The sequence below is a fragment of the Astatotilapia calliptera genome, chromosome 23 (genome assembly GCF_964374335.1).
Source record: "Astatotilapia calliptera chromosome 23, fAstCal68.1, whole genome shotgun sequence".
NCBI lineage: Eukaryota > Metazoa > Chordata > Actinopteri > Cichliformes > Cichlidae > Astatotilapia > Astatotilapia calliptera.
Window position 1 is genome coordinate 13,928,580 of NC_137443.1, and position 21,101 is coordinate 13,949,680.

The window sequence follows — 21,101 nt, forward strand, 5'->3', positions numbered from 1 at the left end:
AAGGCCTCTTTTAAAGAATTCGGTTGATCCCTCTTTTGTTAATTTGATGCAGGCCGAAATTACATCAGATGACAGCATAATCCGACATCATTATCAGCATCAAAATGTGTTTGATGCTGTTTGGCCCGGGGCGACCGGCATGTGCAGCCTCTGTAACGGGATGATATGGATTACACTTTGCAAACCGACCTTGCCCCCCTCTCATTTTTTATGCCTGCCAGTCGAACGCAGTGATGACCGCGTGCGTTACATCGCTGCCAAATAAAACCCAAATATCCCCTATGATTAAGGTCACTCATACACTGCTCAACAGAAGCCATCCTCTTATAAGCCTCAGGGTGGAAGAAGAGGGGGGGTGACCGCTTGGACCTTAGTTAGTCTTGATGTTGTTTTATTGTTTTGTTCCTTCGATGCTGCCCAGGTTCTCTCCGCCTCACTGGGGCTGCCAGTGACAGGAAGAGGACAGTACAGTAATCAAAGTTTTCCTCTGAGTCGGTGTGACCTGTTGTTGGCTTTCATTTGTGTATCACTTAAGAGGCTTAGGCTTCTTCATGGGAAGTTTATCCCTGGATCACAGGGATCTGCAGGGCTCACCGGTCATTTGCCATCAGTATCCCAAGAGCTCAGATTGTTAGGGCTGCTTTATTCTGAAATATGATGGAAATGTGTTGGACTAATTTGGCTTTAGCAGGATTGGCTGAATATTAGTCCACTCATCCAGTGGATTATCCCGTGGCTGCGATGAACGTACTGAACGTGGATAGATCTGTCAAACGCCCAATACAGTATATCTTTTGCTTTTTCTCTGATATTTAGTTTCTTCTGCTCATAGAAGTGCACATTCTGATGTAGCCACGTGACGCCTTTCCATAAAGATGATAGCATTTCTATCCAACACACTGCCTGCAGCTGACATAGTAAAGCTGTGCAGCATGTAATGCTGGTAATGGTAAGAGCTTTGGGAGTTCTTACCCGGTGAGGTGAGCTTATCTGCACAGACAGCATGTGTATTCATTTAATCTGAGTTCAACATCAGGTGTCAAGTACGATTAGAACTGATGCACATGCATTTGGCAAAATGCTTTTAACAGTATGGATTTCATGCTCACAAGTACCTCATCAAGCACCAGTTGTGTTGTGCTTTTGCCATCAAATGATTACATTTTAATGAGATGCAGATATATTAGTTGCTAGTACCTTATGACAAAAAGCAAACAAACAAACAAAAAAACAGTTTAGGATGAATATCAGGGTTTTTTTTACTCCTGTCAGGGCGTTGCTCCCTAATTTTGTCTCCTGCTGAAACATTGCTGACCTTCCTGTTGGGCGTGCCGTGTTGGAGTGACAGCTGGTGTGATGTAATAACACCCCCTCCAGTAGACAAGTTATAAAGAGCAATATCTAGTTCCATGGATTGAGATAAGCTTAGGTAGATTAATGCTCGGGACACTGAAATGTCTGTTGTATAAAAGCTCTGTTTATAAAACAATGTGTCATTGCCCTATATGAAAAACTGATCTGGCAGATGGCCCGAGTTCCTCCATGTTAAAGGCACTGCTAGTCTATGGTTTGTGCTGCTATGGCTTAATGGGATTTAAGACTCTTCATTCAAATGAAATATATATAGAAAACTGGGATTATTTTACAGGCTGTTAATCTCTCTCTCTTTTTTTTTTTTTTTTTTCAAAACTGAGCCTGCCCCACGGTTTTAGCATTCGTGGAAAAGTGGAGCGACTGTGAGTGCTACAATCAATGAACGCTAGAGTGCAGGCGGCCTATCAGCTCAGAGAGCCACAGAGATGCCCTGTGGACCATTTCACTAACGTGAAGCGTGCTCAGTGGATTTGACTCACTTCAGCCCCGCTGCCGTGCCTGCCTTTCCAGAAGCGTTCCCATCCTGCTCCACAACGACAGACACGAGGCTTCGCCAGAGCTTCTCCATCACCGACAACTCACCGCTTCGGTGCCCTTTTCCATCTTCGTCCCTTCAAGCTTTGGCTGCTTGCGACTCAGGAGCGAGGCTTTGGTACCGGTCTGCCTCAGCATCCCGGATCATCCAGCTACTTGCCAGACAAATAAAACTCTGGTGAAAACAATTCTTCAAGCTACAGCAGAGGCGCTTCCGGTTCCTTAACTGAGCGTGCAGTTCAAAAATCAGCGCTGCCACCTTATTCCCACTACACATCCCATCATGCCTCACTCCTTCCAGCAGAAAAAAGGTGAGTAAAAAATAGAAAAAACTGGGTGCTGCTGCTGGTTAATGAATGACGATTGTAGCTTTGCTGAAAAGGGAAGAAATTATCAGCAAACTTTTAATTAATTGAAATGTATTTGAAATTTCTGAATCTGTTGAATGCTAATTTACTTTTGTCCATCGTACAAGAGACAAAGATATTCCAACAGGTTAAGAAATAACATTACAAGCATATGAAATAGCATTTTAGCATTTTGCTAAGTTATCATTATAAACTAAATTCCTTTGTTGGATCTTCTAATTGTATTTAATTTGGCTTCTGAGGTAGGACGAGCTAACCTGATTGAAACTATTTCCCTTTTATTCATCATTCATAAGTCAAAGTAAGAACATCATACCTCAGCAGGATGGCAGACAGCCAAACACTTTGACAGGAAGGCCAGAAACTGTTTGCTAACACCTGTATTGATAAATTTCCATATATCTTTCATGTCAGTCAGTTAATCTCTGAGATCAAATCAATATACTGCTGAATTGTCTGCGCAGCCACAATATGAACAACCATGCAAAGTAACAAAAAAGGACATACAGTGAGTGCAGGTCATGATAAAACAACTGACATCTGATAAGCAAATGGAAGTACAGACTCCAATAAATAATGCCCTCACAGCTTTTATCTGCAATATGTAAAAACATGTAAAATAGACATTTAGCGCAAGCAAAGATGCGATATGAACAATTTCAGGGACCTTTTTGATTCACTTTTGATTTTCATGCCAAGTGTAGACTCCAAAAATCTTCTCGTGAGTGCACAAAGGACACAGAACAAAACAAAGGTGAGTGGTTTAGATAAATCTATGTTCTGCAAAAGCTAAACTCTTGGGTGTAATGTTTTGTTTTACAGTTAAAAGAACGTTAGTGCTCGGTGCAATCCACACTTTGGTTGGAAAATTTAATTTTCTGTTATGTGGTGATGTGTACTAAGAACTGTTTGTGGTCCCGTGCATGCAGAGCACAGCATCTCTGAGAGTGCAGCAGATATCAAAGGTAACTGTGTGATGTAGAGCAGATAACAATTATAAGAATGTGTCGAGCGCAGGATCTGTCACAATATGAACTTCCACCTGGCATTTCCTGGGCTGTGGAGATGCTTTTAATGAAGGCACAAAGGGATGCAGTATATGTTAGTGTTACTAACTTTGAATCAAAAATGCATTCACTGCCAAAAAAAGAGAGCCTTTATTTTGAACTCGATCAAATGGTTAATGAGGTGTGACGCTTATAGGAGCAGATTTTTTTTTCCCAGCAAAAATAATCTGTGGGAGTTTTTCTTTTTTTTTTTCTTTTTTAATCATTCAGAACAAAGAGCTGTCTAGTTTTATATATTAACTGGGTGTGGGTGCTGATGAGGCAGTCAGTGTTGTGAGAAAATGAAACACATTTTGAGAAAACTTGCACATACGTTTTTAAGCTTTGCCTGGAAAAAAAGAGAGTCATGGCACTTTCTTTATCTGCATATTAACATTTGAAATGTAAATGTGCATTAATAAATTATGCATGATATTTTCCTTGATATTTTATTTACATTAAATGCTGGAATTATCTTCCACTTGAATCCACGTCAGCACCCAGAGTTTTCTGATTTCTGGGGCTTGGTGGGATTGCTTTCATCCCACGTTTCCACATTGGATTTAAATCCATTTACTGCTTCGACTGGAGGATAGCACATAAAAGCTGATATAAAAATATAACTGTATACAAATACAGGCTGGCAACAATGAATGCAGATGTGGACTCTCGACCAAAACATGAGGGCTAATGGCAAAGCTCCTGTGTTTATAATGAAAGGCGTTTTATATTTGGAACCGCAGTGACTTCCCATATCTGGATTTGAGGTAGTTAAAAATGTATATTAGTCTAACAAGAATTTTACCCAGGACTGCATTCATATTTTAGGAGTTTTCTAGCACAGAAGCAGCAGAGACAAGGAGCTGAAGTGCTGGATGTGTTGAGTGCACTGTTGCTGCTTTGTACGTAGCTCTTGTTGAACTGTGGCCTAGAGCTAGGTGTGTGTAATTCCTGTTTAGCCAGCCCTGTAGACCAGTATCAGCAGTTGGCACTGGATACAGGCGGCTACTTTGACCTGGCAGTGGAAGCAGTGCAACATGTGAGAATTTGATATGGTGGAAATCAAAATTGGGCCGCAGCATGATGGAGTGTGAGGGCAAGAGAGAGGAAAAACCAGCAAAGGCAGAGCTGCAACAGTTAAATGGGGGAGGAGTGGGGGGCGACGTGAGAGCTCAGTCCCCGCTAACAAAACACACTGCTGCGACTGCATCTGTGTGGAGTGAATTTCTACAAACTCATGTTTGCAGCAGTGCTCCCACTGAGTGTTCCCCTTCAGTTTTACTTTTACTTGACAAACGCTTTAGCGTCGCTGTGCAGTGGGAGTGAACATTCAGAACATTCACAAGAATTCAAACTGGTTTAGCAGCTTTGAGCCCGGACCGTTTACATCCCCGCAAACCTGTTGACAGGGGAAGATTCCATCAGCACAGTGGAAATACACTCCAAATATTACCTCTGTTGCCTAAACAGTGAGAACAGCAAGGTTGGAATTAATCGTTCTGAACCTGTGCGCTCGGCATTTTCACAAAGGTCTGTTTACAGTGCATCGCTTTTAACACGAGACACTAAAATCACTGGTTGCCATTAGCTGAGACAGCGTGTTTGTGTTTTCTCACTGTGTCACCAAAGAGCTGAACAATGTCTCAATTATGTCCAATCACAGTATGAAATTAATATGCTGAACTGCAGAAGCAGGTGTTTTCCAGAGACGCAGCACAGCAGTGCTTCCCTACCCACCGCATCCCAATCAGATAAACTTAAGTTACTTTTCATCCATGCAACATTAAATTTTAATGTGGAATTAACTAAATTGATGTAAAACAGTGGAATTCTGTGCATTTTGATGCCTTTGAGGGGAAAACATTAACCTATGTGCATGTGCAGATTTTTATGTTACAATTCAGCATTTCTTCTCTGGTGAGACTCGCATGAGCTCGACTAACTGTAAAACTTATATTCTATACAGCAGATTACCAAAAAGGTGTTCAAATAAAAACAGTTTATTAAGATCAGAACAGGAACAAAAGAAAAACAACCAAATAACTAACACTATTACATTGTAACGCTTCTGTTATATACAGCAAATTACCATACCTTAAATAAGCATTAAAATAATTGTATAATGACAACCAAACAACTGATGTTATTATACTGTACATAATAAATAACCATGACTTTACAGTAAGAAATTACAGCAATTTTATTGGAACATTGAAATGAGTTTAACAGCAACTCAACAACTAGCAGCACTTTAAAGCTCGCATTTTTACACAGCAAATTACTGTCGTTGTTTTATTGAAAGAAAACGTTTTTTGAGATAATAATAGAAATATAGAAATGACAGATTATGATACCACAGGATTCATATTCTAGGGAGCAAATAGCTGTAATTTTCTTACAGTAAGACTCAATTGAAAATATAACAGGCCCATTAAAATAATAGTATAATGTGATCAAAACCTGACAATATTGCATGGCACAGCAAATAGTTTTTTCTCTAGTAAGAAGCTGCTTATTGAGGTTATAGTGGGAACATTAAAATAACAGAAAGCCTAAAATGGAGTAGATAACATCTTAGAAGCAGCCAAATGTTGTGTCAGTATTTAACAGGAAGATCTTCTGTTCATTTTGTCAGTGTTTAGGTCAGTTTGCATTCAAAAAGCTGATCTTTTTTATCTATCTGTTTGGGATTACAGTGGTTATAAATCCAGTGCACATGCCAGAACACACAGACAAAACAAAAATGCTGCGATACGAGAAAGGAGCCTTGAAAAATTTCCAGTGCACTTCCAGCATACCAAGATCTACAGCTTGATGCTAACTAATAGGTGTTGTGACAGTAGAGCAGGAAAGGGGGGTCGATTCAGAGAGATGGTTCTTATTGGATCATTACGGAGGGTGGTGCAAAGAAATAAGACCCACTTGTTTACCATTTGAATCCTTGTGCTAAAGCTGCCTGTCAGAATGCGGATACCTCTATTAAAATACAAAACTGAATCCACATGGAGATGCATAACAAGGCTTTGAAATGTAATGTCTGCAAAAGTTGTTTCCAAATTTAACAACTCCTCATGTGCACATGGAACTCGAACGCTTTGCAGCCCTGGGCGTGTGAAAAAAAATGCAAGCCCTCAGATTGTGAAGATAAGTGAAGATGGTAGAGATTGCCGCATGCTTCCACTATTTATTCTCATGTTCCGTGGAAGAAACTGACCCATCAACCAGCAGATGGCACACTGGCAGGAGACTGTTTTCGGTATGTGTGGAAAATTCCAACAAGTTCGACTCTGCAGACTGCATTCCTGGCTCCTCTCAGCTGGCCTTGAGAAAGTCCTGAATCTACATGCTTTGATATGACTAAATTGGAATTCTGGCCTACCATCACGCCTCTGCTCTGACTATAACCTTAGCATGTAGCTTGCTTAGTGAACTCAAGGTTATCCACATAGGCGCACTGAAGAAACTTGCTCCAAAACTTACTTTTCTTGCAAGTGGAATGATATTTTTGTTTTGGAAATAACACGACAAAAAAAATCTTTCTCAAAGCTTTTCAGGACCTCTGTTGAACAGTGTAAAAAGTACACTGATGACTATTTAGGAATCACCCTTTGAATAAAATGCATTTGCAAAAATGGTCATGATCGCTTTTTGTCATGAACATATAATAATTGTTCTCCTTTTAGATAAATGTGAACGTCTGCAAGCTCTTTATCTCTGTGATTCTGAGCTGCTGGTAATCTTCCTGTGTGTGTGTGTGCGCGCGCACGTGCGTTTAACCTAGTCAAGGGGCACCAAAAAGCAACGTTCAAACTCAAGCGTGTGAGTGCAGACACACGCGGCAGTATTGTTGCAAACAGACATGATTTCACGCCACAATATGACTCGTCTGTTAATTAAAAAAGCAAAAGGCAAGATTCTGAGCAACGTGAGCTCATCGTTACCTGCACAGGAAGTCTTTTGAAGTGAATTTATTTATTACACCTCATGTTGCTGTAAATCATGCATGCAGTACGGTGTGTTTACGATCACCTCATCAGACGGAGGATCAAGGAAAACGTACAAATGCATACAATAAGATGTGGAAAACAAACCCTTTTTACTGCCACGCTGCAGTCGTGCCACAATTCAGACCTGCAGTAGTGATTGTGTTTTACAAAGAGAAACTTAGTTGTGGACAAATGCAGAAAGAAAAAAAAATGCTTCTGGGATGCATGGAGTTAAAAAAGTGAAACTCAACAATATAAAAAGAAATTCTTTTAAAGAAAGGAACTAAAAAGACCTCTGTAGCTAACAGCATTATCTGTTTGGTGTTACAGTGCGGTTGCATCATGCCTCTCAGAACAAAACTCCACACTCACATCTTTGCTGACAATGAACACTGAAGTTGGCAGAAATTTGCTGTGAAACGAGACAAAAGTGTGCAGTTTATGAAAAAAAAAGTGAGGCAACCTCCGGGCCTCAGGCTTTTGTCAGTGGGCATTTCTATTCAATGACCTATCATGCTCCAAGTATAGGCAATGATACGGCTTAGAGACGTTTCACATTGTGTCAGAAGTGTACAAGATTTTTTTTTAAATGTGCAGCTGTTACCGGTCGGTCAGACTTGAATCACTGTCACAGCCTGTTTATATTGTCTCTGAACGGCGTGGTGCTCAGACAAAGGAGCCGAGACCCAGACGTCACGAACGCTTGTTTAATTGTACAGCCTGAAAGAAGATCAAGGATTAACCGATAAACTGTTCATAACGCAATAATACACTCTCTATCAGTTCAGACGGGGGCATATTGATCAGCCACTCAGCACTGTCTCTCTGTCCTCTGTAAGTGGGTCATTTATTTTTGCTAGGAACTGGTTGAGTAAAAGTTTGCCAAGGATTTGCAGTAATTATCTCTTCCTTCTATAGCCGGGCACAGCATGGGGCCTTGGTAAATTACACATCTCTCTCCGAACTCCTGGATGGTTTATGGCCGTGCATTATGCATAACTGTGCTGGAGCGCCTTAAACATCCCCCAAGTGGATTGAAATAAAGTTGACGCTGCTCTTTGTTTGGAGCTCAACATAGTCTTTATTTGGCAATGCTGAATCGGAGATTGCTGTAAAAGCGCGCGTCTTAATTATTTTGGAGACTTTTCCCCCCCTTTCCCCAATGGTTTGTGAACACCTGGAGTGTTTTTAGTGGGATGCCGGATCCAGATGGGTGGATGCTCGGGCAATCCACGGGGAAATGATGGTTACAGAGTGTGTCGCCATGCAAAGGGTTAATAAAAAAACAAAGAAAGAAGGAAAAGAAAAGGAAACGCAGTTTGTTGTTCGCTGAATTCAGAGGTAAAGGGCTGTGAAAAAGCAATCTGTGGTGTCAGATATTTTAAAACTATTTTCTCTCAGAAAAATTTGACCTGTGGACAGTTAGAAAAAACATGTAAAATAACTCTGAATTTTATACAAATGCATTAAATTACAAAAATGTAAAAGATAGACTACAAGGCTTTATAAATTAAATACAAATCCACATAACTCAGCTGTATGTTCCACTAAAATGGATCTTCAGTCACTCTTTGCCCTTTAATATTTACAGTAAATGCAGATCAGATGCATTATTTGAATATTTAATCAGTGCTACCCACTATATATCTCATAAAACACAAGAGAAACCACAAATGTGAATTACTTGGAGACTTGTGTCTCTTCTTTCGAGGAGACATAAGTCTGTTATTCATTCGACCTAATATTTCCAATAATTACTGTTATTTTGTGTTATATTCTCCAGCTCAGCAAATGCTCCTTCTGTGCCAAGGAGTGAACGGGATGAGAAAAGACGGGGAATCCGTGGTTTGGAATCACCACAAGCAAAGTTTCCAGGGTGAGTCACTGACAGTAAATGCAAGCCCACAAACTCATGAAATGAATAGTACTTTTCAGTTATTGGCATCCCCTAAACGAGACACAGAAGCCAACTATTAGCGAGTAATAAGCGCATAAATTCACACCACTTCTACCCTCGATGTAGGGATGTAACAAATCTACACACTTGGTTCTAGTTTCACGCAGACGCCCAAGTGCTGCTGCTGGTTTCAGAGAGGAAAGCACCAAGTAAAACACACTTCCAGTAGGCTGAGGAGTTTATTCTTGCCCAACTCTGTGAAATGATGCAACAGGGAGTACACATGCCTTAAATTTAAAAAAAAAAAAAAAAAAGTAGAGTGGGGGGAAGAAAATCACAGCAATGCATTTAATTAATTTTCCAGGAATCTTTCACTTTGCATTTAAAGTGTGCACATCACCTGACAGGCATCCTCCCCTTCCCAATTAATCCCAGTAATCCAATCAGAAAAACAGGACAAGTACATGCAGCATGAAACAGAATACAAGTTCCCCGTCTATAACATTATAATAGCGCCAAAAACACACTACCTATGAGCCTGACATCTCACCTCCTCGCATAATTTAAAAAACGTTATTAAAAATATAAATGCATTCACTCCTGTGCAGTCTTCTTCCTCAGCTCACCTCATGCTTTCTGCAAGTTTCCTACACAATCTCAAAGTTCATTTACCGAAGCTCTCAATTACTAGCAGCTGTTTTAGCGACAATCCGCTCAGATTCACCTGCTTTTAAACCAAAAGGCAGAGGCAGTGCAAGAAACCGCTATGCGCGCATGAGAATATCACAAGAAAAACTCTCAACCTACCTAGTGAAAAATCTGATTAACTGACAGAAAAAAAACACCCCAAAAACAAAACAAGTGGCATCCACACTGCTCAACAGGCTGCCTACAGTACTTGTGAATAATAAATCTATCGAAGCTTTCCTTTTGCAACAAACCCCGGTGGTGACTCGATGTATTCTCCGTCTATGTGGTCACAGCAAACCTGCAGGAAACCACAAAGAAAAAAGAACCGTGGACATAGAGAGGAGCGAGCCTGTCCGCATGGGCCTAATTAAGAGGGCTGTCTGTGTGCTGTACATGTACGGTCTGTGTGTTAAATGCGACGACGGGCAGCCAAACGATGCGCTGCTTAAGTCATGGAATATAAATTAGTTCTGAGAATTTCGGGGGCCGGGTTTAAGGAACTGGTGACGTCGCCTGCTCGACGTCCTGTGACTGCGGATCGAACCAAAAGGCGGGGGATGTGGCTGCTAAATGTTCAAATTTTTAAAATATTATACACATTTTTGTGCTTATTTAAACGCTGCTTTTAAGTTTTCTCGCCGTTAGAGCCGCCTTGCGTGAAAATCGGAAGGGATATCTGCTCTGGAAACGGGTTGTTTTAACTCGCAGTTCGGGAGGTCCCTCTCCCCTGCCCCGGGAGAGTGGTACGGTCCGGGGCTCAAATTCCGAGAATTGTGCTCGTCTGATTCTTAGAACTGGGGTTCTTAGAAGTGGTGATGCAAGAAGTTTCTAGGAAAGCGCTACCAGGTGATTTTTTAAATTCCATATTATTTTTTTCTGCTTTAATTTGGCGCGAAGTTGTTATGTGTTATTTGTTGCTGCTGTTTTCGACATGTATGCCGGTGCTTTGTGTGCTTGTTGGGCTGTTTGACGGGCTGTGACAGCGCGAGCGGCTGCTGCTCTCAGCCCGGTCGCGCGCTCGCAGTGAGGCGGCGGGGCTGAGAGCGGCGGCCGCCGCTGAGCTCCGGCTCGCGACGCTCGCGCTGACAGCCCGTCCTATCAGGAGGCTGTAGCTACGGCGGGGCTGGATGAGCGTGTGCCGCCCGGAGATCGCGTGAAATCAGGTGTCCGGGCGGTTGCGATCGCTCTTGCCCGGTGATTCACTTTGAGTGGGCTCGCTGCGCTTTCACACGAACTTTGCTGGCAGCGTGGCAGCCGCAGGTTCTCAGCGTTTTTCTTTTTTCCTCCGTAATTTGCTCTAATGGAGCGCAAAGAGCTGCGCACAGCGAGCCCCGCTGTTACCGTAACACTGGAGCGGAAATATTAGAGTTGGAAGGTGTGTGTGTGTGTGAGTGTGAGAGAGAGAGCGATTGAGTGTGTGTGTGTGGTTTTTTTCCGCGGCAGAGGCTACAAGTTGTCTCTCATGTTTCCACTGTGACAGCTCGCTGCATGATAACCAAACTACGCCGAGTTGAGAGCTTTTCACCCAGACGTGCGCAGTTTCGGTTGTGCAGTAATTTACGCGCAGTCTGAGACGAGAGACCCGAGAAATGAAAATAAAACTATAGATATTTTTAGATTTAAAAATAAATACAAACGCGTCCTATCACTGAAATGAAGTTTAAAAGCTGTGATACTCCTCGGAGGTTTTCTGTTTCACAGGAGGAGGGGGGGAAGTACTGAAGAAAGTACTTCATGATTGGCCATCAGTCACTTTAAGGTGCATTCTGTTCTGGTTCTATTTTCGGACGTGTCTAGTTACACTGAAGTAAATATCCGGTTATGAGTCCCCTGCCGTCTCGTGAAGCCGATTCTTCCTTCAGTTAATTAAATGTTAGTTTTTTGCTCTCGTGCAGTAATTGACCCAGAAATGCGCTTAAAGACATGCGCTGCGCAGCGCTGCGGGGCTTCACCGGTTTTACCACAGCAAACAAGTCAAACTCTCACTTGTGTTACCCTCCCAGCTGCACCGGTGTGAGTTTAAAAAAAGTGCCATGGTGAGGCCATCTTGCGGATGAATTTAAAATTTGGAGGTTATTTGTGTGCCAACAAAAAGTTTAGAGTAATAACTTAGTCAATTCGCTTTTATTTGTACAGCTGCGAATGCGCTGAAGGAGAGCCCCAACTCTGAGACCACAACGCCCATCTTACAGCTCATTAATGCGTAATGCGCAGGTGTTTGCCTTAAAAATGTACAAGTTTTAATGACCAACATGAACTTTTCTCTTTCTGTGGAGTGTATTTAAACCGTGCACATTTATATCGTCTGGAGGTCTGGATGGTCTTAAAATGCTCACGTGTGCAAAGGAGTTTGTTGCATTGAGCTGTTAACCAGAGGTTCAGAGAGAGAAAGTGAGGGGGAGAGAAATGACTCCAAAGAAGAAATTTAAATGTCTAGACAGTGTTTACTTAATAAATGGCGCCGCCTTCTGGTGATGTGCGTGCTGCCTTCGGAGGATCGTCAGTAACTTGAGCCCAAGTTCATCTACTTGAAGCACACATACTCTTTGTGGCATGGCAGCCAAATACACGAATATTTTATTTAAACTTGCTTTCTTTTTTAAAAATTAGAATAATCTTTATGCTTTTGCCCTTTTTTTTGCAGAACTTGACAAAATGGCTTGCGCAGCAGACAGCTGCATACAGTTCACGCGCCATGCAAGTGATGTTCTGCTCAACCTGAACCGGCTGCGCAGTAGAGATATCCTCACAGATGTCACTATCCTGGTCAACAGGCAGCAGTTTCGTGCACACAAGACCGTTCTCATGGCTTGCAGGTGTGTGAAACTAAAATCGGCGTTTGTGCCGTTCTATTTCTTTTGAACAAGCGACTGATCTTTGCATGTCTGCTCCTTTCGTTTGCTGCAGTGGGCTGTTTTACACTATCTTCACTGACTCCCACAAGTGCAACCTTAGTGCTATCAGTCTGGACCCAAAGGTGGACCCAGAGGGCTTTGCCATCCTGCTAGAGTTTATGTACACCTCCCGTCTCACACTAAAGGAGAGTCTGATCATGGCTATCATGAATACAGCTATCTACTTGCAGATGGACCACGTTGTAGACACCTGCCACAGATTCATCAAATCCAGGTGGGTGGAAGCCAGTTTTGTTTTGTTTGTGTTTTTTAAATTGCTGATAAGAATAAATCCATGGTTATGAATACCTCCATGTTTACGGCATCCTCGTTCTCTTCACAGTGATCCGACTGTCAAGCTGCCTAGAGACGAGTTTCTGGTCAGTCCCTTGGTTTTACCTCAGGATGTCCATGCTTACAGAGCCCATGATGTTGTTGACAGTTTGCACAGCCGTGTAGCTCCGTTCAGGGACGGGAGACACTACGGTTCAAACATGTTCAGCGGGGTCAGCACCCCCAGCAACTACCATCTCTACGGGCAGTTTCCCATGCCAGGATTCCCCTTCCCCCTCTGCAAGCTGGCCGATACCAAAAATGCTTTTGCTGACCTCTCAAAGAGCAGCATCCACCACAAGCACTGTCCTCCGCATGACAGCGGCATCAGGGCAGACTACAGCAGAGCCATTGGCACAAACTCCTCCGGCATCATTCACTCCACCACCTATGCTTCCAGGGAGGTAGTGAGAGACGATGAGATGAGGAAAGAGAGCCACGAGGGGGTCAGCCAGTCTGTCGGTTTCAGCACAAGGAAGCGTGCATTTCCCATGTTGTCCCTTGAGCACCAGAAAGACTTGGGCAAAGAGCACGCTCCTCAGGCCGAGGAAGATCTCATCCATCAGCACTATCCCCTGGGAATCTCCGCTGGACGCAAGAGCCTCATGAGCAGCCCGCAGAGCCCCCTCAAATCAGACTGCCAGCCCAACTCCCCGACAGAGTCCAGCAGCAGCAAGAACGCCAGCCTCTCCCAAGCTGCTGGAGCGCAAACGCCACAAGGCACGCAGGACCCCAAAGCTCGCAACTGGAAGAAGTACAAGTTCATTGTGCTGAATCAGAGCGCCAAGGAGGACAAGGTGGGGTTAAGGGATCCTGGGCTTCACTCACCTCAACGCCTTGCCCTGCAACCCTACCTCCACCCCAACGACTCGGAGAACCTTGACCCACAAACGACGAGCAAGAGCAACAGCGAGGATCTACCAGTACCCCAGGCTAGTCGTCTCAACAACATCATTAACAGGTGGGTTTTTGTTTTACACGTACACATCTGCATGCTTTAAACAAAACAAGGAAATGTATAGTTGAGGTGATGACACACTGGGCAGATTTTAAGATTCTTTATGAGCACATAAAATTTCTTTTTCTTATAAGAAAAAACAGGCATGAAGTGAAATTCAGTGTTTGTAAATATCAGGCAGGATAGTTGTAGGATTTTTATTTTTGTAATAAAATTTATGTTGGAAGAATCTGATTTGAAATGTCTGACTGGATTAGTTTTCGATTTTGTGTCTGCAGTGCGCTTGAGGGGTCTCTGAGGAATGGCGATGGCCACCCTCCACACTACCTGAACCGCCTCACATGCTCGTCCTGTGGCTCCCAGTCCCCGCAGCACTCGGAAGTCTGTCCCAACCACTCCAGGTCCCGTCTATCAGAGGAAATGTCAGAGCTTCATTCAGAATATTCAGACTCCAGCTGTGGTGAGTTTGAGATTTCTTTTCACCTCCAAAATGAATCTGAGCGCTTTTGGAGCACAAGTCAACATCAGATTTTTCTCTTAAACAGAAAACGGCACGTTCTTCTGTAACGAATGCGACTCCAAATTTGCTGAAGACGAAGCTTTGAAACAACACATGCTTCAAGTACACAGCGACAAGCCATACAAGTGCGACCGCTGCCAGGCTGCTTTCCGCTACAAGGGCAACCTGGCCAGCCACAAGACTGTCCACACAGGTAAAAGCAATTCACGAGTCTCATTTATCTAACTCATCGGCTTTAGGGGCTGCTGAAATCTAAAGTGCTGCTTCTTGTTTTCAGGAGAGAAGCCGTATCGCTGTAATATCTGTGGTGCTCAGTTCAACAGACCAGCTAACCTCAAAACTCACACTCGCATCCACTCAGGAGAGAAGCCATACAAATGTGAGACGTGTGGAGCTCGTTTTGTACAGGTAATTATGCCCTTACATTATTTATTTATTTATTTTTTTAAACTCAAGAGTGTCTTACAAAAATTTTTCCCTCTCTATTGTATTATCAGCTAACCGTGCTAATGAGCTGTAATTATGGGCAGCTGTAATCATATTTAGCTCGACAGGAGTGCCCATAGACGTGCTGATATAAAACATGCGATGTCTGAAAAGTTTAATTTAAGTTTCACTCCCACTTTTTTTCTTTCTTTTTTTTTTCTTCAAGGTTGCTCATCTGCGCGCTCATGTGCTGATCCACACGGGCGAGAAGCCATACCCATGCGAGATCTGTGGAACCCGCTTCCGTCACCTGCAGACGCTGAAGAGCCACCTCCGCATACACACAGGCGAAAAGCCCTACCATGTAAGAATGATACTTCAAAGTTAGGAACCTCCTGAGTCGAGTCCAACCAAAGCGAGTGAAAATAACGCCGCTGCGCTTTCTTTTTCAGTGTGAAAAATGCAACTTGCACTTCCGCCACAAGAGCCAGCTACGGCTGCATCTTCGACAGAAGCACGGCGCCATCACTAACACAAAGATCCAGTACCGTATGTCCACAGTAGACATGCCCACTGACTTGACGAAAGCATGCTGAGCCAGATGAAGGAAGCAGCTTAAAGGAGGCAATCTTGACCTTGGCATTTATGAACCCCAACTTGTACAATCATCCAAAATTGTAGTGCCACACTGTGTTTATTAGACATGTAAATTGGCTGCGTATGCCATTCTAAACGGGTTTCCACTACATGTGAACGTAGAGCCACATGGCGTCTTAGTCACTTTATTGTTTCTATATAGATATAAATATATATATGTATGTGGGGAGTGTTTTTAAGCTTTGAAGGTACGTATATAAAAAGCTTTATTTTGTTGAGAAGGATGGAATGTAAACAATCAGTTTTTTTGAAAAAAACAGTATTTTATATCAGAGAACTTACTTTTCTGAAAGTATTGAAAATTTTGACGGGTGGTACATATATTTTAAGATAATGGGATTTGCGGCTGTATAGAGTTGTCTATACATGATTTTTATGTAGATGTACGTACATGTTGTCAAGTTGCCATATTCACGTGAGCGGGGAATTAAAAAATAAATAATTGGATTTGGTGTAAAACATATCAGATGTCTGCTGCTGTCTGAGGATGTGCATGAGGTACTCTCTAACCGGTGTCGGGTTCTGGCGTGCACGAAGTGGGCAACTGCATAAATATTGTGACATATTGTGTAATTATATCCGTAGGATTGCTCTCTGCGGGCAGAGCCAATCTAAGTGTTGAAATGCATTTCAAGGTACTGCTTTGTATCGACCAAGAAAAACATTTTGCTTCAAATGTATTCGTATAGGTGTGACTTCTGTTGGTTGATTTGTTTTTCATAAGTGAAGGTTTACAGTTTTGCTCATTGTTCTAGATCCTACGGTAAAAGTCGTGTAAATGTCGAGGTTTTTTGTTTTTGTAGATACACTGTGTATTCAATGTGCCTTTCTCTATGGTGACTGAATTCTTCTCCATTCAGCCCAGCTCTGTTAAGGTACAACTCAAGGACGCCACTTGTCCTAGATCCCTGTTTGTGTGTGAGCGTGTGAGTGTATATTTTTAAATGCTCGTCACCAACCTTTGAACGTGCAGACTCATCATTGTAAATCTTCAGGACTTGTTTTCGGATTGGATTTTTTTTTTTTTTTTTAACTGCATTAAAATTATTGTACAACGTTATAGATGTATGAATGTAAAATAAAGGTATTGGATTTCTATGTATTAACTCAAGAGTGAGCGCTTTATTTTCTTTCACTTTGTGTTCATGAGGAATGTCCCTCGATCTACGGGCACAGATTTGACTGGTGTTCCTGAAACACTGGGCTGAAATTGGATGGCGAGGGTGGCAGTAAACTTAATCGAAAGTATTCACCGTGGCTTTTTCACTCAGTTTTCATGTAACATTTCAAACGATTGTACCTTCCACTCTGGTTACAGCCACAGACTCGAACAAAGAGATTGAAGAGATGATTTCAACCTTGTTTTTGGCTTTTGAACTCTTCTAAATATCCATGTATTATTAGGGTTGGCTCAGCCAGATCTTTCCATCTAAAACCAAGGAAAAAATAAAAGCTGTCAATAACTGAAGCACTCATTTACCCCTGACACTTTCACTGTTTAACCCTGAAAGTGAACGAGTCGCTGGATGTTTCTGTGCTATAGTCATTTTTTTAAAGTTAATTTCTGCCATGAATTCATTAGTACTGTATACCTCTCGTGCAAGCTTTTACTGGAATTAGGCCATTGGTGTTGGTGGTGCAAGGATCAGAGGAAGCTGTATGGGAATATGCTTTAATTTTATTGTAATTTCCCAGTTGTAATCACTAGTTTGATACTCCTATGAAAAACAGCAGACGGACAGAAACAGACGTACTGCTGCAGGAAGCTTGATGCCCAAAATGCTGAAGAAAACAGCAACAGCATGAAGGAGATCAGACAGGCCAACTCCTTTTTGCATAATTGTTTTTTTTTTGTTTTTTTTTAAATGACCATTAATGACATTTGAACATCTCACAGCATGAAAGCCATTAAAGTATTCTTCTGTAAAATGTAACAGGCTCATTTCAGTCAGCTCGGTAGCTGGAAGGACAGATCACAGCCTGCAGTAGTTTAATGTCTGCGACATGGAGTAACAGAAACAAGCACCGGTATCCTGGATGTTTGACCACTTTGATTATTCACTGGAAAAAAACTTCAAAAATTTTGGCTTTAAATTGTGCTGCTTTGAGTAGGTCTAAATTTTTTTGGCTGCGGTTTTTAAAGCAGAGCTTAAATGTGATCGTCAGCCCTGAAAATCTGACGTGGACACTCCAGTACTCAAAAATACTGGAATAGAAAAACAGTTCTTCAGCAGCAAAAACTCAAATCCTCCAACATGTCACCAAGATCATCCTAAAAAAATAAAAAATAAATCACAAATGTCATGAAAATATAAATAAAATAATGTTTATTTCCAAGAGGCATAAAAAAGCCACAACTTGATAAGCAAAGCGTGCCTGTTATCATCAACATGAACATCACAGCAGGTTTCCTCTCCGGACTCTCTGATTAGTTTATTTCTATATAAAACCAAAAAAAGGGATCAAACGACGACATCTAAACCGTCTGTGAGATTAAAAAAAAAAATAACAAGAAAACAAAAACTGCAAATGATTGATCCCCAGTGTCAAACACACATTTTCAGAGACAAAGAGAGGCTGCACAAACTTAACCCAAAACCAGAACTACCCATTCATTGTTCCCCTTACCCCCCACCCCCCGTCCCGCAGCCCCGTCACTGCTTCTGCTGCATGGCTTCTTTCCGTGCAGCGTCCTGCAGCAGCTGAGTGTCCACTTCGTCTGCCGGCAGCTGAACGTAACGGACCACCGATCCACGGATGAAGCAGTTTTTCACAGACAGCTGCAGCAAATGAAAACAGTGTGAAGACAGACAGCCGTCACTCGGTGCTGGAGCTGCTGGTGAGCTTTAAGGAGTGCACATTCAAGGCCTTTCCTAATGTCCGAACTCTGATTTTATGCAACTTTTAAATAAGGAGCTAAAGTTTACACTTATGTTCTTGATGCTGTATTATAACAACAACAACAACAACACGGGGAAAAATATCTAACTTTAGTTTTTCCTCCTGACCTCATTAAAAACTGAGCAGCAGCAAATGGAGCTCACATACATGATGAAAACAAAGATGGAAATCTTGAAAGCTTTGTGTATAATAGATGAAAAACACAATCAATGTAAAAGATATTTGTGTAAACATATTTGAATAACTCGGGAGGAGCTGTTGTCTGTGTGTCTTTTTTGGGGGGGATAATTGAGCCCCTAATTATTTATCATGCATCATTCTGTGTGGAAAACAGAAGTCCTGTGCAAATTTTCACCGCTGGAATATTCATCTAATCAAAAGATTCATCAGGTAGAAGGGCAGCATCTCTACATTCTCACATACAGCAGCAGAGAATGTAGTTTCTTTTACTGGTTGTACAGACCTCTGTAGCAGAACCTTAAAAACCTTGTAAGTACACTGCAACAGCCTTTTTTTTCTGTACACTGTAAAACTGTAAACTCCTGTTTAGCAGCGACAGCCTAATCTGTTTCTGTAGTCTTTTTTCCCCCCCTGTATGAAATGTGGAAAGTCTCCAGAAGCAAAACTTACCATGTGTGGATATTTCTCCGGATCTGTGACGCTGATGTCTGTGAGCTTGATGTTCAGGTACTGAAACACGCAAGCAGAGGACAGCGATGTGAAAACGGCATTTTAGTGAGCAATCGTGCAGAAATTTTAAAACTGAACAGCTTCCGTTTGAAAACAAATGAATTATTTCCAACCTGGTCAACAGAATGAAGCGTTCCACAGATGCTGAGGAGAGAAACACACACATTCATGAACATGACTCTGTTCACAAATACAAACCAAAATTGCTCAATTGATCTTTAGATTATGAGGCTTGGGAACAGCTCATCGGTATTTGGGTGGAATTTACAGTCAGGTGTGCCCAGGTGAAGCAAACACGACTTCTGAGGTTTTCTTTCTGACCTCAGGATTTCCATGCCAGTTATTGATTAATTTATGGGTATTTAAACATTTATTTCCACAGGTCTGGGTGGTGAAACAATAAGAATTATCACCAAAATATAATATTCAGTAATTTGCACATATTTTAGAAGCTGTACTGGAAACGACAGGCAGCAGCACAAACCTGTTGTTTTATTTTAAAACCGTCATTACTGACAGGCATCAGGACCCTGCTCCAGAGTTTAACTCTGAGAAGGGAACAGTTTGTGTTCAAGAAAGTCTCATTGTAGTTTGTTCAATCTACTCCGTCTATGAAAGAAAGCTCTGATACCACCACTGCAACACGGAAACAAAGCAGACAGGTTTGTGACTCTGATCTCACAAAACATTTTATTCCGCTTCACTTTTATCCGACATACAGAAGTTGAAGTAATGTTAAAACAAATGTAATTATGCGGCTGTGACCTGACAGGCTGCAACCTGGATTCAAAATCTTGCTTTAAGCTACATTTAGTCCAGTTTCAATCCTGTTTGAAGACACTTCAGATTTTATTCAGAAACTAAAGCTGAGAAGTATTAAAAACTGCTGCAATGAAATGAAAACTAATAAAAAAAATCAATATTCAAATTGTGACTGTAGGAGCGCTGCTGCGACTATTAACGAAGCTCCAAACAGCAATCGCCGACCAAACAACACAGGCCGGAAAACAGCAGGTTATGTGAGCGAATTGAACACGAATACTAACCTCAGGTCATTTTTGAGCTCCACCACGACGTCCTTCCCCACCAGCGACTTGAAAAACGAGTAAAAAAGCTGCGGAGCAGAAACACATGCTAACGTTAGCTGCACGGTTAGCGTGGCGGTGGGTTGTTTTTTTTTTTTTAAAGCTGAAAGAATAAAGGTTAGAGAGAAACACCGAGGTGTGCTCGGGTCAGAGGCTCTCTCCTGCCGCACCTATCTGCTATAAACTCTACAGAAAAGTCATAATTTCATCGTGATTCCTTACCATTCTTACTGCTGCCCTCTCCTAGCGGCGCGTCGCCTGTCGATGACGTAGCAAACCCTTAATATTCCTGAGACACACCAGGGTGTAATTACTAAAGTTCGCCACACAGAGGCGACAGAGCTAAGCTCAACGTTCATGCATGGGAAACGTTGCTTGCACAGTTGTTTATCTAATTGACTTAATTTTATTGCGATTTCCCCAAAAATACATTAATAAATAAATAAAAACTTCATATGAAAATATCAGTTAAATAAAATAAAATATAATTTAAAGAGACAATAATTAAAAAAAGTTTAACACTGTCAGCTGACATTAACAAAATGCTTATGAAAAATACAAAATCTTTTTTTTCTGGTGCAACCAAAGAATAAATAAATATATGTTGGAAGTTTATAATTAATGCATCCAAAGTTTCAAATTACATCTTCTAGGAGAGGGTGTGGGTCCTTAATTTAAAAAAACAAAACAAAACACGAACTTAATAAAAATGACTTTTAAATTATATTTATTTATTTTATTT

General features: G+C 41.8%; 2 protein-coding genes across 4 annotated transcripts; one reads left to right on the plus strand and one right to left on the minus strand.

The window, feature by feature from the left end:
• The first annotated feature begins 1,837 nt into the window (after nucleotides 1-1,837).
• bcl6aa (BCL6A transcription repressor a) lies at nucleotides 1,838-16,789 on the plus strand. 3 transcript variants are annotated; one of them, XM_026158665.2, is made up of 10 exons: nucleotides 1,838-2,219; nucleotides 9,092-9,184; nucleotides 12,540-12,711; nucleotides 12,803-13,024; nucleotides 13,133-14,083; nucleotides 14,359-14,540; nucleotides 14,626-14,793; nucleotides 14,878-15,008; nucleotides 15,253-15,390; nucleotides 15,479-16,789. In XM_026158665.2, the coding sequence occupies exons 1-10, from the start codon at nucleotides 2,192-2,194 to the stop codon at nucleotides 15,620-15,622; spliced, it is 2,229 nt and encodes a 742-aa protein (XP_026014450.1). In that variant the 5' UTR covers nucleotides 1,838-2,191; the 3' UTR covers nucleotides 15,623-16,789. The 3 variants fall into 3 exon arrangements, with proteins under 3 accessions (XP_026014450.1, XP_026014451.1, XP_080154013.1); XM_026158666.2 differs by lacking the exons at nucleotides 1,838-2,219; nucleotides 9,092-9,184 and adding an exon at nucleotides 10,637-10,741; XM_080297887.1 differs by lacking the exons at nucleotides 1,838-2,219; nucleotides 9,092-9,184 and adding an exon at nucleotides 11,251-11,270.
• A 1,204-nt stretch (nucleotides 16,790-17,993) lies between these two features.
• Nucleotides 17,994-20,661, minus strand: smx5. Its single transcript, XM_026158668.2, has 5 exons — nucleotides 20,582-20,661; nucleotides 20,321-20,388; nucleotides 19,388-19,418; nucleotides 19,215-19,274; nucleotides 17,994-18,463 (listed from the first exon to the last, which is right to left on the minus strand). The coding sequence occupies exons 1-5, from the start codon at nucleotides 20,582-20,584 to the stop codon at nucleotides 18,338-18,340; spliced, it is 288 nt and encodes a 95-aa protein (XP_026014453.1). The 5' UTR covers nucleotides 20,585-20,661; the 3' UTR covers nucleotides 17,994-18,337.
• Between the last annotated feature and the right edge of the window lie 440 nt (nucleotides 20,662-21,101).

Bases quoted from the DNA above. Each gene is read 5' to 3' on its own strand.
- bcl6aa (XM_026158665.2), top strand. From the start codon at position 2,192: ATGCCTCACTCCTTCCAGCAGAAAAAAG. The intron at 9,185-12,539 runs GTGAGTCACTGA...TTTTTTTTGCAG, and splicing joins CCACAAGCAAAGTTTCCAGG to AACTTGACAAAATGGCTTGC. The intron at 12,712-12,802 runs GTGTGTGAAACT...CGTTTGCTGCAG, and splicing joins ACCGTTCTCATGGCTTGCAG to TGGGCTGTTTTACACTATCT.
- smx5 (XM_026158668.2), bottom strand. The intron at 19,419-20,320 runs GTTAGTATTCGT...TTCTCTCCTCAG, and splicing joins GAGCTCAAAAATGACCTGAG to CATCTGTGGAACGCTTCATT. The intron at 18,464-19,214 runs GTAAGTTTTGCT...CATTTGCTGCAG, and splicing joins CGGAGAAATATCCACACATG to CTGTCTGTGAAAAACTGCTT.